At 56.8% G+C, this 15212-nt stretch overlaps 3 protein-coding genes across 8 annotated transcripts; 2 read left to right on the top strand and 1 right to left on the bottom strand.

Moving 5' to 3' along the window:
• The first annotated feature begins 32 nt into the window (after positions 1 to 32).
• Positions 33 to 8077, top strand: PBX2 (PBX homeobox 2). Of its 3 annotated transcripts, XM_004424313.3 has the most exons (12): positions 36 to 435; positions 645 to 747; positions 982 to 1181; positions 3194 to 3240; positions 4211 to 4284; positions 4517 to 4764; positions 4863 to 5053; positions 5160 to 5295; positions 5418 to 5571; positions 5957 to 6045; positions 6168 to 6254; positions 6380 to 8077. In XM_004424313.3, the coding sequence occupies exons 1-12, from the start codon at positions 394 to 396 to the stop codon at positions 6470 to 6472; spliced, it is 1464 nt and encodes a 487-aa protein (XP_004424370.2). In that variant the 5' UTR covers positions 36 to 393; the 3' UTR covers positions 6473 to 8077. The 3 variants fall into 3 exon arrangements, with proteins under 3 accessions (XP_087294511.1, XP_004424370.2, XP_087294510.1); XM_087438384.1 differs by lacking the exons at positions 36 to 435; positions 645 to 747; positions 982 to 1181 and having other exon boundaries at positions 3005 to 3240; positions 5984 to 6045; XM_087438385.1 differs by lacking the exons at positions 3194 to 3240; positions 4211 to 4284; positions 4517 to 4764; ... (4 more) ...; positions 6168 to 6254; positions 6380 to 8077 and adding an exon at positions 1403 to 2177 and having other exon boundaries at positions 33 to 435.
• Positions 8078 to 8189: 112 nt separating this feature from the next.
• On the top strand, positions 8190 to 11489 carry AGER (advanced glycosylation end-product specific receptor). Of its 3 annotated transcripts, none has more exons than XM_004424315.3 (11): positions 8190 to 8659; positions 8839 to 8945; positions 9077 to 9269; positions 9441 to 9505; positions 9625 to 9712; positions 9809 to 9991; positions 10133 to 10263; positions 10467 to 10608; positions 10900 to 10926; positions 11050 to 11176; positions 11298 to 11489. In XM_004424315.3, the coding sequence occupies exons 1-11, from the start codon at positions 8608 to 8610 to the stop codon at positions 11392 to 11394; spliced, it is 1212 nt and encodes a 403-aa protein (XP_004424372.1). In that variant the 5' UTR covers positions 8190 to 8607; the 3' UTR covers positions 11395 to 11489. The 3 variants fall into 3 exon arrangements, with proteins under 3 accessions (XP_004424372.1, XP_087294530.1, XP_087294531.1); XM_087438404.1 differs by having other exon boundaries at positions 9809 to 10042; XM_087438405.1 differs by having other exon boundaries at positions 9441 to 9537; positions 9609 to 9712.
• Positions 11490 to 11738: 249 nt separating this feature from the next.
• Positions 11739 to 14245, bottom strand: RNF5 (ring finger protein 5). 2 transcript variants are annotated; one of them, XM_004424318.3, is made up of 6 exons: positions 13940 to 14245; positions 12979 to 12997; positions 12770 to 12882; positions 12604 to 12658; positions 12410 to 12527; positions 11739 to 12306 (listed from the first exon to the last, which is right to left on the bottom strand). In XM_004424318.3, the coding sequence occupies exons 1-6, from the start codon at positions 14077 to 14079 to the stop codon at positions 12209 to 12211; spliced, it is 543 nt and encodes a 180-aa protein (XP_004424375.1). In that variant the 5' UTR covers positions 14080 to 14245; the 3' UTR covers positions 11739 to 12208. The 2 variants fall into 2 exon arrangements, with proteins under 2 accessions (XP_004424375.1, XP_087294526.1); XM_087438400.1 differs by lacking the exon at positions 12979 to 12997 and having other exon boundaries at positions 13940 to 14062.
• Between the last annotated feature and the right edge of the window lie 967 nt (positions 14246 to 15212).

Below are 15212 nucleotides of genomic sequence, written 5' to 3'. Positions count from 1 at the left end.
AAGAGCTAAAGGGGAGGAGGGGGTGGAGGGAACAGAGCCCAGGGTTAGGGGGTTACTGAGGCTCTGGAGATGCGAAGGCCAAGAGTCCTTCTCCACCGTGAACCCCCTCTACTACTGCAGCTGGAGGAGTTTTTCCCAGTCTGTGCTCCCCTGGGGCGAGAGAGATCAAGCAAGCGGCTTGGGTGGGAAAAGAGAACTGGAGGAAGTTGACAGGGATGGGCGGGGCCCGTGGGGGGGCTGACCAGGAACCCAGCTTCCTGTTCAGTACCCAGGCATCCAGCCCCCGGCTCACCCCCACCCCTTCCAGCCCCCATTCCCCACAGGAACCCAGGGTTCCGGCCCTCCTCCCAAATCCCAGCTACCCCTCCCCCATCAGTTTCTCCCCTCCAGGGGATGGAGGCCGAGAGACCCCAGGAAGAAGAGGATGGTGAGCAGGTGAGCCGGGCACTGGGTCGGGGAGGCTGACTCTGGGAGAGAGGGAGGTGAGAGGACCTGGGACCTAGTGACGGTGGACTCAGGGGACTTGGAAGAGCCTGGACACACTGAGGCAAGAACAGAGACACAGAGAGAGGAAATGAGCTGCTGGCCTAGCCCCCTGCCCACCCCACCTCTGCCTGACTGGACCGGATGTCTCTCCACATCAGGGCCCCCATCAGGATGAGCATGGCTGGCCCCCTGTGAACACCAACACTCGGCCTTGGCGATCTGCTCCTCCATCCCCTCCTCCTCCAGGGACCCGCCACACAGGTACCTCCATCCACCCAGGTTGCTCCCTGACCCTGGTGCCCATATCCTTCCTGATCCCATTACCAAAGCCTACTCCATCATGGGCCCTCTCCCCACCTCCTCCAGACTCCCCATCGTACCCCCTCAGCTCTGTCCCCAAGTCCCTAATTACCTTACCCTGCCCCCACCACTACCACCACCACTCCTGTCTGCCAATTTCTGTGAGTCTTTGAGCCCTCCCCCTCCTCTCCCCAGCCTTGGGGCCCCGCTCGGCCTCCCTGCTCTCCCTGCAGACTGAGCTCCTCCTGGACCTGGTGGCTGAGGCCCAGTCCCGCCGCCTAGAGGAGCAGAGGGCCACCTTCCACGCCCCCCAGAACCCCCCAAGCCGAGTCCCAGCCCCACTTCGGCCTCTTGAGGACAGAGAACAGCTCTATAGCACCATCCTCAGTCACCAGGTGAGACACCCTCCTAGGAAGCAAGACCCAGGCTTCCTGGTCTCTTAGCCCCTGTTCTCTTTTGGGCCCTACCCGCCTCCCTATCTGTCCCCTCGCCAGGCCCTAGTACCCCCATCCCCATCACAGCTGTCCTATATGTCCCTCACACCAGCCCTGGCTCCTTTCAAGGCTTGCTCCTCTTAGAACCTCACCAACACCCTCTCCTCCCTCCACTCCTCCAGTGCCAGCGGATGGAAGCCCAGCGGTCAGAGCCTCCCCTACCTCCAGGGGGGCAGGAGCTCCTGGAGTTGCTGCTGAGAGTTCAGGGTGGGGGTCGAATGGAGGAGCAAAGGTCCCGGCCCCCCACACACACCTGCTGAGACTTGAGCCCCCCACCAGCCCCTTTGCACTCCTGGGGCTCAAAGCTGGGAAGCCCATTGCACACCCTCAACCCTGCTTGGCAGGGCCACTAGAGACTGGAAGACCCAGCACAAATCTCAATATTCATTGCCCTCATCTACCTTCCCTGGGAATTGGAAGGGGTGAAAGTCCTCAAACCTTGGGAATAGTCAAGGTAGGATAGTCATTTAACTCCCTCCCCCAGTACGTGGGAGCTTGAAGAAGTGAGAGGATCTCAGCCACCAAGGGACACCCCACCTCCTCCTCTGATCTCAGGGAGTGGCAGGGAGTCTTGGTCCTGAGCTGTGGGGACACCCCGGTAGTCAAACCACTAGGCAGGAACTGAGGGCTCAGACCTCCTTCTCCCAAGAAAAGGCAAATCTCCCAAGGTTATAACCTGAGTGAGTGTTCCACCGTTCTTCCCAGTAAGAAAGGAAGGGAGGGTGGGCACAGCAAAGAGACAAAGACTCTTCTCCCAGCCCCACCACAGCACCCCCCAATCCCAGGACTGAGGGGCCTACAGGCTGTGAATGGACATTTAGCCCTGCCCACCCTCCCCACTGCTGCTCTGAGTCTGTATGATGTTTTGACTGTATGAATAAATATAATTCCCCTCTGGACTGAAGACTGGTGTCTGGGGCTGCCGGGTGGAGGGTAGGAAGGTGAGGCCAGAGGCCGCTTCTTTCCCCAGTCTGGCTGGAGGCCAGCTCCCCTCCCTGGCTGGTTAATTACTGGCTCATTAAGCAGCGGCTGGAGACCTCCCTAATTATCCCCCCCCCAGCCCCCCTCTCTTGGTTTTAATTAAGTAGAACAGGGAGAGGAGTCATTAGGACAAGAAATATGAACTGAGCTGTCTGTGAACCCAGGCATTCCAGCGCCCAGAGTCCACATCCCCTGGATCCCTGATTCGGAACCCAGGTGGCAAGCCCCCCAGCCCCCAACACGCCCCCTTCCCAGGCCACAGAAGTCCAGCCCCGGGGCCTTCCCTTTTTTCTTCCCTTGGACTAGTCTCCTCCCCTTGTCCCCTCTTCCCTCTCCCCTCCTCCACTCGGTCTCAGTTCCTCTGTTTCTGTGTGTCTCTCCGCCCCCAGCTCCTCCCCGTTCCTCCTCTCTTCTCCCCTCCTCTTCCTCCTCGGCTCCCCTCCCCCAGCCTCCCTCCCTCGCTCCCCCCCTTCTCCCTCCCCCCCCCTCCCTCGCTCTCACACACACCCCCGCTTGGGCCTCCTCTCTCTCCGGCTCCATTTTCTCCGCCGCCGGGGGCCGGGGTCGCCTCTGGGGGGCCCAGCCGGTACCCCAGGTCTCCCATCAGGGCCGGGGTGAACCCCCGGGGGAGCCGGGAGGGGGGGAGACGGGCGGGGGTAGGGGCGGAGGGAGTAGCGGCCCCAGCGAGTTTGGGGGGGAAGTAACCAGGCGGGGGGAGGGGCGGAGCAGGGAGGGGGCCTCAGGGCCCCCCCCCAACTATGGACGAGCGGCTACTGGGGCCGCCCCCTCCAGGCGGGGGCCGGGGGGGCCTGGGATTGGTGGGTGGGGAGCCTGGGGGACCTGGCGAGCCTCCCGGTGGCGGAGACCCCGGTGGGGGTAGCGGGGGGGTCCCGGGAGGCCGAGGGAAGCAAGACATCGGGGACATTCTGCAGCAGATAATGACCATCACCGACCAGAGCCTGGACGAGGCCCAGGCCAAGTGAGTGCCCCCACCCCGGGACCCCACACAGACCCAGCAGAAGCCCCATTCACAAGCTCTAAATCTTCCGGGAGCCCCCACTCCCCAACTCCATGATCCTACAGCTCTCTTCTCTTCTTACTCCCGGGAGCCTTGAGATAAGTGATCCCTCTCAAACCACCCTTTGCCCCCAGGCCCTGAAAGCTTCAAGAGGGAAACCCCAGGTGGTCTCACCACCACCACCCCCGCGCCCCCCCCCCCCCCGCAGCTCCTCACTGACCCCCACACTTCCCTGGAACATCCTTCCATCTCCAGAGCCCCCTTCTGGCTCCGAGAATAAGAAACTGCTATGCTGTCTTCTCCCCTAACTCTCTACCCAGCCCACCCACCTCCTCTCCAGACCTGGGGACCACCACACCCCTCCCCAGAGCTCCTACCAGCCTTCTCCGCCCATGACCCAGCCTCCAGGGGTCCTCACCCACACTTGGCCCCTGCTCAGCTCTCCTCTAGGAGCATCGGAGTCTCTCACCCAGCTCAGTCCCAGGACCCTCCACATAACATCTATACTGAACTCATTTAGCTCAGCACCCCTAACACCTCTCTGGCACCTCAAATTCTGAGTCTTCTCCCCAGCCTCCATCTCTCTCCCTCTGAAATCTACCTTGTCACCCTTATTTCTGCAGTCACCCCCAAACGCACCCTCTAAACCCTTCTAGACCATCCCCCACAGCCCCCAGCCCATCCACAGTGCCTTTAGCCTGCTGCCTGCACCTTCCCTCCATCTTCCTAAAGCCAAGCAGCTTCCCCACATCTCCCTCCTCTAGGAGCTGATCTCTTCCCAAGAAACCCCCAACTCCATTCCACCCCCAATTTCGCTTTCTTGTTTCCCTACTTGTTCCCAGGCTCCCCTCTCTCAATGCTATGGTCCCCCACCCCACCCCCCACCCTCTGTTTCTGTAGCTCCTCAGCTTTTCTCTCTCTTCCTCCCAAGGAAACACGCTCTAAACTGCCACCGAATGAAGCCTGCTCTCTTTAGCGTCCTGTGTGAAATCAAGGAGAAAACCGGTATGTGGGTCCCCTTCTGATTCCTCAACTCTGAGGACGGAACCCTGTTCACTATAGGATTCAGGCTAAGAGTTGACAGCTTGCGGCCCTGAGGAAAGTGGGGGTTAGGGAGGTTGCTAGGGGGACAGGGGAAGAACCAAAACCTGGAAACTTGAGTCTCCAGGAGGCACCAGGAGGGCTGAGAGCTGGGTGTGGGTCCCTGGGTCCCTAAGTCCACTCAACTGCACACTAGGCCTCAGCATTCGAAGCTCCCAAGAGGAGGAGCCGGTGGACCCACAGCTGATGCGCTTGGACAACATGCTTCTGGCAGAGGGTGTGGCTGGGCCTGAGAAAGGGGGGGGCTCAGCGGCAGCAGCTGCAGCTGCTGCAGCCTCCGGGGGCGGCGTGTCCCCTGACAACTCCATCGAACACTCAGACTATCGCAGCAAACTTGCCCAGATCCGCCACATCTACCACTCGGAGCTGGAGAAGTATGAGCAGGTGAGGAGAGGAGGCTGGAGTAGGTGGAGGGAGAGGCTCTTGGGGGGAATCCCAGACCCAAAGGGCTCCTCCTCACAACCCACCGGCCCCCACTGCAGGCATGTAACGAGTTCACAACCCACGTCATGAACCTGCTGAGGGAGCAGAGCCGCACGCGGCCCGTGGCACCCAAGGAGATGGAGCGCATGGTGAGCATCATCCATCGAAAGTTCAGCGCCATCCAGATGCAGCTCAAGCAGAGCACTTGCGAGGCCGTCATGATCCTGCGTTCCCGCTTCCTGGATGCCAGGTGGGGCCCAGGGGCCCAGGCTGGCCCCCAGCACTGGACTCCTTCCCATTCTCCGAGGCCCTGCCAGAACACCAACGTCCTCACCACCTTTCTCCCTTTTCTGCAGACGAAAACGCCGTAACTTCAGCAAACAGGCCACTGAGGTCCTAAATGAGTACTTCTACTCCCACCTGAGTAACCCATATCCTAGTGAGGAGGCTAAGGAGGAGCTTGCCAAGAAGTGCGGAATCACCGTCTCGCAGGTATTGGGGGAGGCTTGGGGAGAAGGAAATTTCAGGCAAAAAGCTCTCATATCCTACTGACTGAGGGGCTTTCAGAGGGAAAGGTTTCCAACTGACCCTCCTTTCTGCCCAACACTCCACAGGTCTCCAACTGGTTTGGCAACAAGCGGATTCGCTATAAGAAAAATATTGGAAAGTTCCAAGAGGAGGCAAACATCTATGCCGTCAAAACCGCCGTGTCTGTCACCCAGGGGGGCCACAGCCGCACCAGCTCCCCAACACCCCCTTCCTCCGCAGGTGGATCCCGCTGCCACCCTGGCTGGCTGTTTTGCACACTTCCTGCTTTTGTTCCCACTTCCTGTCTAGTCAGGATCATAGCAGAGACGGGGCCTTTTGGGGTGAGAGGGACCAGGCTGAGATGAGATGGGGATGTCGGGGGACAGAGGCCATTCCAAAAAAGTTACTTCTGCCTTTGTTCCAGCAAGCGCCCAGGGGAGGCTCAGAAACAGCCTGCTGCTTCTGAGTGTTGAAGTGTTATTTTGTGAATAATTTGCGGGTAGTGGCGCACCCCCTTAGAGCTAGGTCAGAGGGCTTTTTGGAAACTGAGAGCTGTGGTGAGTCTCCTGTCTGCCATCACAGGCTCTGTTATACTCTTCCCCTATTCCCTCTCTGCTCCCTCAAGGCTCTGGTGGCTCTTTCAATCTCTCAGGATCCGGAGACATGTTTCTGGGGATGCCCGGGCTCAACGGAGATTCCTACTCTGCTTCCCAGGTCAGGTGACCCATCTCCCCTTGAGTAGGGCTTTCCCAAATTTGGTTTCCCTCCCTTCAGGATACAGGACTTTTTTCTTTTGAGGCTTCTCACTGGGGCATACCCTCCTTTGCTGCCTGCAGGTGGAATCACTCCGGCATTCAATGGGGCCAGGGGGCTACGGGGATAACCTCGGGGGAGGCCAGATGTACAGCCCTCGGGAAATGAGGGTGAGTGGATACCTGAAGCCCCCCCCCCACCTCTCACCAGGACAGGAGGGCCTTTTCCCTGGCAGTACTCTCCCCAAAACTGGGTTTCCCAGAGCCCTATGCCAACTGTCTCTCTCTTTTCCCAGGCAAATGGTGGCTGGCAGGAGGCTGTGACCCCATCCTCAGTCACATCCCCAACAGAGGGACCAGGGAGCGTTCACTCTGACACTTCCAACTGATCTCGCCCCTCAGGGCCACAGGGGTATGGGGCTCACAAGGCGACTCTTGAAGAGGACGCAGGCATCCAGAGGACAAACCCCAGACACAGGAGAAGCACAAGACAGAGAAGGGCAAATGGGGTTGTCCCCTCCCCCACCAAACTCTCAGTGCTGGGGGTGCTGATTACATGGCGGGAAGAATGGGGTCCCCTAAGGGGATAGTGGGGTCTGTCTCCCCCTTTTCTCCTTTTCTTTCTCCCTTTCTTGCATAGAAACACACCTATTTTTCAGATCCCTTTCTCTTCCCTTCCTCTCTATCTCATATACACACACATACAACTATTCTGTTTCTCTCTCTCTCTCTGGGCTCCCCCATCTCCCTCCCCCACCCCACTTATCTGCTCTGGGATCTGTGGAGACGCCAGCCCTGCCTGACCAGAGATGCCAAAAATGGGGACACAACTTCTGGACAGAGGACATGGGCCACGCCCCTGTGCCTCCCCACCCCCCGCCCCTCCAGACGGCTTTATTACCTCATACGCAGCTCATCTTAAACCAATAGAATCGCTCGGTGGACGAGAGTGTCTGACTCAGATATCTACCTCGGAGGGAGTTTCTGCTACTTTAGGGAATTGTTGACTGGGCTTTGGGGTTGAACTTTTTTTTTTTTTTTTTTCAAGGAAAGAAAAAGAAACCCTGGGATCCATCTGTATTTTTTTGATTTTTTTGTTTTGTTGTTGTTGTTGGTTCTTAAATTTTTAATTTAGTCTGGGGAAGTAGATGTTTTTATAAATATGTTGATCTCTTTTTTTTTTTTGATTTCTTGCTTTCCCATATTAGGGGTGATAGCCAAAGGGGTCAAGATAAGAGAAGGGGGAACAAATAGAACTGGTGAAGAGGCCCACCTGGCTCCCCTCCTGTCCATCAGGAAGTACATTTAGCAGGACACCAAGCCTGCCCCCCTACAATCACCTAGGTGTTCTCCTTTGCTTGTAAACCAGGTGTTCCTTGCTTGTGCAGGCAGCTTCCTGCTGCATCTGGTGTGGAGGCAGTTGGGCTTGCTCTGCTGGCCTATCCTCCCTCTTCCCACAACCCTTGGGCAGGGCTGGACTCGGTAATTTTGAGGAAATGCCACCTTCCCCTATGAGTGACACATCTTTAAATCTTTTTGTTTTAACTACTATTTGCAGATTGGAGGGGGAAGAATGGGGAGGGGGTTATTGCCAAATATGTTCAATATGGGTTGGGGTGCTTGTGTTTGTATCTTCCTCAATTTCCCCAGAAATGAGGTATCTTTTTTTCTCAGTCCAAAATCAAGAGGGTGGGGAGAGAGAGGAGGGAGGTTGCAAAAGCCAGGTATGGGGGAAAGTAAAATCACCACTGTCCCATCCTTGGCCCTGAGCCCTACCATCTGAACCCCTCAAACATCCTCAGGATTTTACAAGACTGTCATAGTGGGGAACCCCTCCCGTCAAAGATCCGAGCAGGATTGTGGGGGCAGGTTGGGAGTGTGATGGGTGGGGGGTGGGAGGCATGGGCTGGGGGCAGTTCTCTCCTCACTTGTAAACTTGTAGTTTCACAGAAAAAAATGCAGTTTTAAATAAAGAAATTTCTTTTTTCCCTGGGTTTAGTTGAGAATTATTTTCAAAAACATGAGGAACCCTAGAAAAAAATATTTTTCTCTCAGAAAGCCCCAAACAGGTTTTCCCCAAGTCCCCCAGCCTTGCCCTCACCACCCAGGCCCCACGTTTCACCCTTGCCTCCTCTCCACAGAAACAGCCTGGCCTGATCCCTGTTGCCTAGCAACCTTGCCTAATAGAGATGGGGCTCCAGTGGTCCATGAGGCAGCCCTCTGCAGGCTCATGGAATAGGTTGGGGGTCTTGAGGGGATGAGAGACCCTAGAAGGTGTACTCCCCACCCCCATGGATGTGGCTGTACCCAGAGGCTGGCAGTGCCCAGGGGTGGGGTGATAATTGTTTCTCCTGGTACCTGAAGGACTCTTATCCGAGTGGCATGAATTCCTAGCATTCCCTGTGACTGGACAAGATGAGGAGATGGGGGCAGGGGGCAGGAAGGAGGGAGCAAGCCCTTCCTAGGGCGGTGGCCACAGCAGTGAGAGGGGCAGACAGAACCAGGAGCCTGGGCAGGAAGCAGGATGGCAGCAGGGGCAGCGGCCGGAGCCTGGGTGCTGGTCCTCAGTCTGTGGGGTGAGCCACTCCCCCCCAAACCAATCCTCCCTGCAGAAAGCACACCACGTCCCCGCCAAATCTCCCCAGAACTTTCCTGGAACCTGGGCACTGCTTTTCAAGCTACCTCACCTACCCTGTCCTAGTTTTATTAGCCCCCATCTCCCTTCCTGCCCCTCTACTGTGGTACTGTCTCCCAGGGGCAGTAGTCGGCAGTCAAAACATCACAGCCCAGATCGGGAAGCCACTGGTGCTCAACTGTAAGGGGGCTCCCAAGAAACCACCCCAGCAGCTGGAATGGAGACTGGTAAGCAGGGCTCTTGTTGCAACCTTTCCACTTCTGGAGAGACTAGTGACTATCTGCATCCCCACCCCCCTGCCTCGTCAGTGCCTTCCCAAAGGGCTTGCGCTGTTTAGGACCCTCTCCTCTGTCCGCAGAATACAGGCCGAACAGAGGCTTGGAAGGTCCTGTCTCCCCAGGGAAGCCCCTGGGATAGTGTGGCTCGTGTCCTCCCCAACGGCTCCCTCCTCCTGCCTGCTATTGGGATCCAGGACGAGGGGACTTTCCGATGTCGGGCAACGAGCCGGAATGGAAAGGAGACCAAGTCCAACTACCAAGTCCGAGTCTACCGTAAGGGTTCCAGGGCCTTCTCTAAGGCCCACCCCTCAACTAAGGAAAAGCCTTCAACCCCAGCCCTACTCCTTGGCCCTGGTGTGAGAGCCTCTGACTTCGGCTGCCCTCATTCCCAGGAGTGAGAATCTTCAAAGCTGCAGCCTCTGATTGGATTTTTCCCTCCTTCAGAGATTCCTAGGAAGCCAGAAATTCTTGATCCTGCCTCTGAACTCATGGCTGGTGTCCCCAATAAGGTAGTGGAAGAAAAGGGGAGAGGTAGAAAGTGGTCCTGAGAACGGGAGGGGAGTGTAGCTGTGTGTATGTGTATGGAGTCTCTTATTTTCAAATGATGATGAGGTCACTCTTTCCTCAGGTGGGGACATGTGTGTCCAAGGGGAGCTACCCGGCAGGGACTCTTAGCTGGCACTTGGATGGGAAACCCCTGATACCTGATGGGAAAGGTGAGTCTAAAAGGTCCCCCCTCCTAACTGCTTCCTTTCTGATCCCTCTCCCACACCCACCCTGGGATGTCTTACCTTGTCCTCCCCATACCATAGGACTGTCTGTGAAGGAAGAGACCAGGAGACATCCTGAGACAGGGCTTTTCACACTCCAGTCAGAGCTGATGGTGACCCCAGCCCGGGGAGGAGATCCTCGCCCCACTTTCTCCTGTAGCTTCAGCCCTGGCCTTCCCCGGCGCCGAGTCCTGCACACAGCCCCCTTCCAGCTCAGTGTCTGGGGTGAGCACAGAGGTGGGGAGGGCCCCAAGCTCGGGGGAGCACATTCTGAAAGTATGGCTCTCAGGGAGGGAAGGGTTAAGGCCCTGCACTGGGACCACACATAGGTGTAACTCGCAACCTCATGCCCCTGCCCACCCCCAGAGCCTGTGCCTCTGGAGGAGGTCCAGCTGGTGGTGGAGCCAGAAGGTGGAGCAGTAGCTCCTGGTAGTACTGTGACCCTGACCTGTGAAGCCCCTGCCCAGCCCCCTCCTCAAATCCACTGGATCAAGGACGTGAGTTAATCTGGAGAGAGGGGGCTGGGAGGTAGAGAGATACATAATTGGCACCTAGGTGGGCAGGGGGCTCGTGGAGAGAAAGGCATGTGAGGAGCTGGGGAGGAAGGCAGGCTATCTGCGGATATGGAGACAAAAAGACAGGAGTATGGGATGTGTGGACAGGGGTTGTTAATAGTCTCCTGTCCACCTTCCCCCACCAGGGCACACCCCTGCCCCTTCCCCCCAGCCCCGTGCTGCTTCTCCCTGAGGTAGGGCCTCAGGACCAGGGCACCTACAGCTGTGTGGCCACCCATCCCAGCCAGGGGTCCCAGGAAAGCCGTGCTGTCAGCATCAGCATCATTGGTGAGGAGACCTCTCCAAATCCCAGGGACCCCAGGGCTGGGCTGAGGGACATTGTGGGCTCCAATTCCCCACCCTACTCTGGCATTGTCCCAAGAGCCACCCCACCCCTCCCTCAGTGTACCCACACCCAGGCCTCCTCTGCCCCACCCAAACCTTACCAAGAGAGCAGCCCAACCTGTCCCTTCTCCCCTCCCCACTGAAGAAAGTGCAAGACTCCACTGGGGCTCCCACTAAACAGCCCTCTCCCAATTGAAACCTTCCCTTCTGACTTGCTCTGACTTTGTTTTTCAGAAACAGGCGAGGAGGGGTCAACTGCAGGTGAGGGGTTGGATAAGGTCAGAGAGAAGCAGACAGACCTCAACATGACTGGGAGGATGGCTGACAAGAAAGGAATGGTGAGTGGTGGGGGCTGTGCCGTCAATTCTCCCCATCTCTCTACAGGCTCTGTGGGCGGGCCGGGGCTGGGAACTCTAGCCCTGGCCCTGGGGATCCTGGGAGGCCTGGGGATGGCCGCCTTGCTCATCGGCGTCATCATGTGGCGAAGGCGACAACACCGAAGAGAGGAGCGGTGAGTGGAGAAAGCCAGACACCTCAGACTTGGGGCTTCCAGTCAGCAAGCAAGGGTGTGGGGGAGGAATGACAGAGTGCTGGGAACCGTGTGCAGAATTGTCCCCAATCCTCCTCCCCAGGAAGGCCCCAGAAAACCAGGAGGAGGAGGAGGAGCGTGCAGAGCTGAATCAGTCAGAGGAGCCAGAGGCAGCCGAGAGCAGTGCAGGAGGGCCCTGAAGGGCCCACAGCTCGACCCCATCTGTCAGTTCCCTTTTGTTTTTCCTACACTCCGTTCTGACCCCAGACCAATTCTCCCCTGTACAACATCTATCCCACCTCACCAAACTGTCTTCCACAGCCAGAGCCTCCCACAGTGATGAGTAAACACCTGACACATTTTGTCCCATTTGCTCTTGTGTGTGTATGTGACCCCCTCACCCCCTGCACCCTTGAGAGCCTTGGAGAGGCACTCACCCCCACACTTGCCCACACCATGCCAAACATCTACTCAAGTTGAGGAGAAGATGCTCCTGTCCTGGAAGGAAGGAGGGAAGGACAAAGGTGGGCAGAGTTCCCATCAATACATCTCACCTTGTTTATTAAATTTGTAATAAAGGAGGTAGTGAGGGGAAGGAAGCACTTCGAGTCAGAACCCATATTAGACACTGGGAAGAGGAAAATTAAATTAAATCAACGAGGGGGAAGAGGGGGAGAGTCAGAGAGAGGCTTGCCCACCTTTCAGTATCAAATCAAGAAATGTGGGGGAAAGCAAAGGATCAGGAGAGAGGAGAAGCAAACATTCTCTTCAGTCCATCCTCCTCTCCCAGAGCCGGGAGTTATGATCTACTGAGTGAGCAGTTCAGAGCAGAAGGTTCTCGCATCCTATGCACAGATGTCACTCCTCCTGCCCACGGTCCTGGAGAGTGGCCGGGGTGGGCCTTGGCCAACAGAAATGGAGGGGTTGGGGGGGAGGGTCCAGGAGTAAGGAAGGGTCAGCAGGGACCCCCAATACTGATTCTCCTCTAGCTGGAGGTGGGCAAGGAGACACAGCTCAAATACTGAGCAGCCAGAAAAAGAAGAAAATGGCGAGAAACAGGAAGAGAGAGTCCTGCCAGCTGGAAGCCGGGTGACCCTGTCCCAGATCCACACCTGTGGGAGAGAGGAGAGCAGAAGAAGCATCCACTCCTAGGCCTGGAGGGGGACTGAGGGGATCCAGAGGGCTCCCTGGTAGAGGCTGAAGGAAGGCTCTTACCTGTACCCCGGCGGAATGGCTCATGGGCATTGAAGACGGTGGTGAAAAAGCCGAAGGGAAAAGCACCGACACCAAATGAGAAGTGAAAGCCCCCGGTATCACCAAATGGCTGGAATCCCTAGGGAGGTGGAGAAAGTCAGAGGGGAATTGGGGAAGTCTTTGGCAAGGAAGGAACACAATCAGACAAGACTCACCCCTCTGCTCTCTGGAGCGGGTCGCTGGCCCTGGGGGCGGGGTGGAGTTTTCAATCTGAGGAAGAGAAGGACTGTCAACAGGAAATGTTCTCTCCTCTTCCACATCCCTCTCCCAGGGCAGAAGCCGTCCACCTTCCCTCAGCACCATCTCCCTCCTCTCTCTCACCTGGGATCCTGGGGCTTCTGGCTCCCTCGCCCATAAAGGGGGACAACCTTTTCTCTGCTGATCCCAGCTTTACACACTGGGCACTCTTGCCGCTCTGGCCGTGTCTCCAGCCACTGGGGGAATAAAATGAAGTGGATTCCAGTACACAGCAGGGTCTTCCAGCTCCTCAGAGCTCCCCATTTCCCTCTTCATCTCCTCTGTGTACGCACCTGATGAAGACAGGGCCAACTGGATGGGGGGGAAAAAAAAAGGTCAAACTAGCTACAGAAAAGAGAGACACAGACCCAACCTCACAGACGCCCATCTCTCGTCCCTTTGTCCCAAGTATTACCTGCTGTTGCTTTTCATATTTTCCACAACCTCTACCATGCCAGCCAACCTGGCCTTCCTGCTTCTCTGATCTTCCAACACCTAAAGCTACATCCATCTTCAACATGCGCAACCCTCTCCTCTTGCCTCTCTCCCAACACACACAAACACACACACACGCATCCTCATCCCCTCCCTTCTCTGCCTTTTAACTTAATTTCTGGTTCTCTTCAACCACACCTTTCCAGATCTCCCCTTTCAGTCCCAGCCCCAGCCCCATCCTTGCCTCCATCACTCCCAAACCAAAACCCTCTACTAGCACCTTCCTCCACTACTCCTTTTCCTCTCTTCCACACCCAATCAAGTCCCTCTTCCCACAGCCCTTTAACCTCTCAAGGCCCTTGTCCTTAGGTCTGCCATTCCACCTCCTCCCATCTCTCACCTCAATGTGAGCCCACGTTCCCTAGGTCTCCCCCACTCAACTGATGCGTGCCTCCCCTATCCTTTGAGTCTAATCCGTTTCCACCGGTACAGCTAAGACCTCTCACTTCCCCGGGGTAAGGCGACTCAGGTCTCACCTGTACAGAAGCGCAGTGCCCACCTACCCCCGCCCCACTTCGTCTTAACACACCATACGCCCCTGCCTCTAGTTCCTATGACTCTCCTTTCCACAGGTCTCATCTTTACAGACGTGACCGTCCTGCCCATACCTGAAAAGACTTATATGTCCCCTCCTCGAGCCTCACCTATGGGGATGTGACCTCCGATTGTATGTATGACTGTATGGTCCCCTGGCCCCCAGCCTCCCCAGTAAGGAGATGAGTGAGCCCCACTCCTTTTCGCCCCCTCCCCCATTCTCACCAGTACAGGTGGCCACACACACTGACCACAGCTTCGCGAGCAGTCTCCAGACATATATTACATTCGAAGGTCGCGCCCGCCCCGCCCCGCTCGCGGTTTGGCCCTTCGGGGACTCCGTCTTCCTCCTCCGCTGCTGCCATGGCCGCTTCTATTTCGCCCCCGCGTACCCCTTAGTCGCCGAAAACACACATACACACGCCGCGACAAACGAAAAGCCACCTCCTGCCCACGATCGTTGGGTAGGCTTCAAGGTTTTTAGGTCACGATTGGTCTGAATGACTGCCAATCACACAGGATTCAAAAGAACGGATTGGTCCAAAGAGTACGGGCGGAAAGAGGTGCGCGCAGTCCTGCCCTTGCACAATGACTATTGGCTGATTCAGTCGCAGTCAGGATGCGACGCCAGGAGATTGGTAACAACTCCATATGTCCTGTCGCCCGGCCTGGGAGGGCTTTATTCGTCCGAGTAGCTGCCAGTCATAACCAAAGGCCAGAAGCAATTGGTTAGGGACTACATAGACCTCGCCCATTATAAGCCCCTTTCTTTCTTTCACTTCCTCTTTCAGAGAATGTTCGGATTCCTATTGGACTTTGGAGCGTATGGCTTCAAAGCAATTGATTGGCTAGAACTCGACGGAAAATGGTGGTTGGGTAAAATGCGCGTGCGCAGCGGGCGGCGGGAAGGGGTGGGCCAATCCTAGAAGGTCCCACCTTCTCTGGTCCCACCCCTTCACCTCTAGCTTGTCGCCATCGTGACTGCTTTACAATTGGCGGGGTTTGGGGTTCAAAGGCCTCGGCTCGGTCTCATCCGGGTCCTCCGGCTGTGGTCTCTCTCGGCTGATTGGGCCGTTTCTTTCGCCCCTGATTGGCCGAGATCGGGAAAGACGGAGAGAAGTTCGGAAAAGAGGGCAAATACTAGGGTCGCAGGGTTCAAAATGGCTCCGGCCTCCCTCGGTGACGTAGAGAGCAGAATTTGGGTCCGCCCCTCCCTCTTAGTGAAGAAGGGAGCAGAACTGGGATTAGCCCGACGTTTGGATGGTGCGAGCATCGATCTGCGGCGCTGGTGTTAACCCACCTCCCTCGGCTGGACGACTCAGCCCGCCCCTTTTTAGGTGATTTACAGAGCAGAACTGAACGAAAGGCCCACCCCCTTTTTAACGTCACACAGAACAGAGTTGACCTCGACCCCGTTTTAAAAAAAAAAAGGGTTAGCTCCACCCCTTTGTGAGTGGGTGCAGAAGGGGCAAGGTCCGCCCCTTTTTAGGCGACCCGC

This window comes from Ceratotherium simum, chromosome 13 (assembly GCF_057802395.1).
Source record: "Ceratotherium simum simum isolate JZ-2026a chromosome 13, ASM5780239v1, whole genome shotgun sequence".
NCBI lineage: Eukaryota > Metazoa > Chordata > Mammalia > Perissodactyla > Rhinocerotidae > Ceratotherium > Ceratotherium simum.
The sequence above is the reverse complement of the archived record's forward strand: the minus strand, read 5'-3'. Positions and strand labels throughout refer to the sequence as shown.

Coding starts and splice junctions, on each gene's coding strand:
- PBX2 (XM_004424313.3), top strand. CDS start 394: ATGGAGGCCGAGAGACCCCAGGAAGAAGAGGATGGTGAGCAG. Junction 5,054..5,159: donor TCCCGCTTCCTGGATGCCAG/GTGGGGCCCAGG, acceptor CCTTTTCTGCAG/ACGAAAACGCCGTAACTTCA. Junction 5,296..5,417: donor GCGGAATCACCGTCTCGCAG/GTATTGGGGGAG, acceptor AACACTCCACAG/GTCTCCAACTGGTTTGGCAA.
- AGER (XM_087438404.1), top strand. CDS start 8,608: ATGGCAGCAGGGGCAGCGGCCGGAGCCTGGGTGCTGGTCCTCAGTCTG. Junction 8,946..9,076: donor AGCAGCTGGAATGGAGACTG/GTAAGCAGGGCT, acceptor CTCTGTCCGCAG/AATACAGGCCGAACAGAGGC. Junction 9,713..9,808: donor CCTGATACCTGATGGGAAAG/GTGAGTCTAAAA, acceptor CCCATACCATAG/GACTGTCTGTGAAGGAAGAG.
- RNF5 (XM_004424318.3), bottom strand. CDS start 14,079: ATGGCAGCAGCGGAGGAGGAAGACGGAGTCCCCGAAGGGCCAAACCGC. Junction 12,659..12,769: donor CAGAAGCCCCAGGATCCCAG/GTGAGAGAGAGG, acceptor TCTCTTCCTCAG/ATTGAAAACTCCACCCCGCC. Junction 12,528..12,603: donor CCGCTCCAGAGAGCAGAGGG/GTGAGTCTTGTC, acceptor CCACCTCCCTAG/GGATTCCAGCCATTTGGTGA.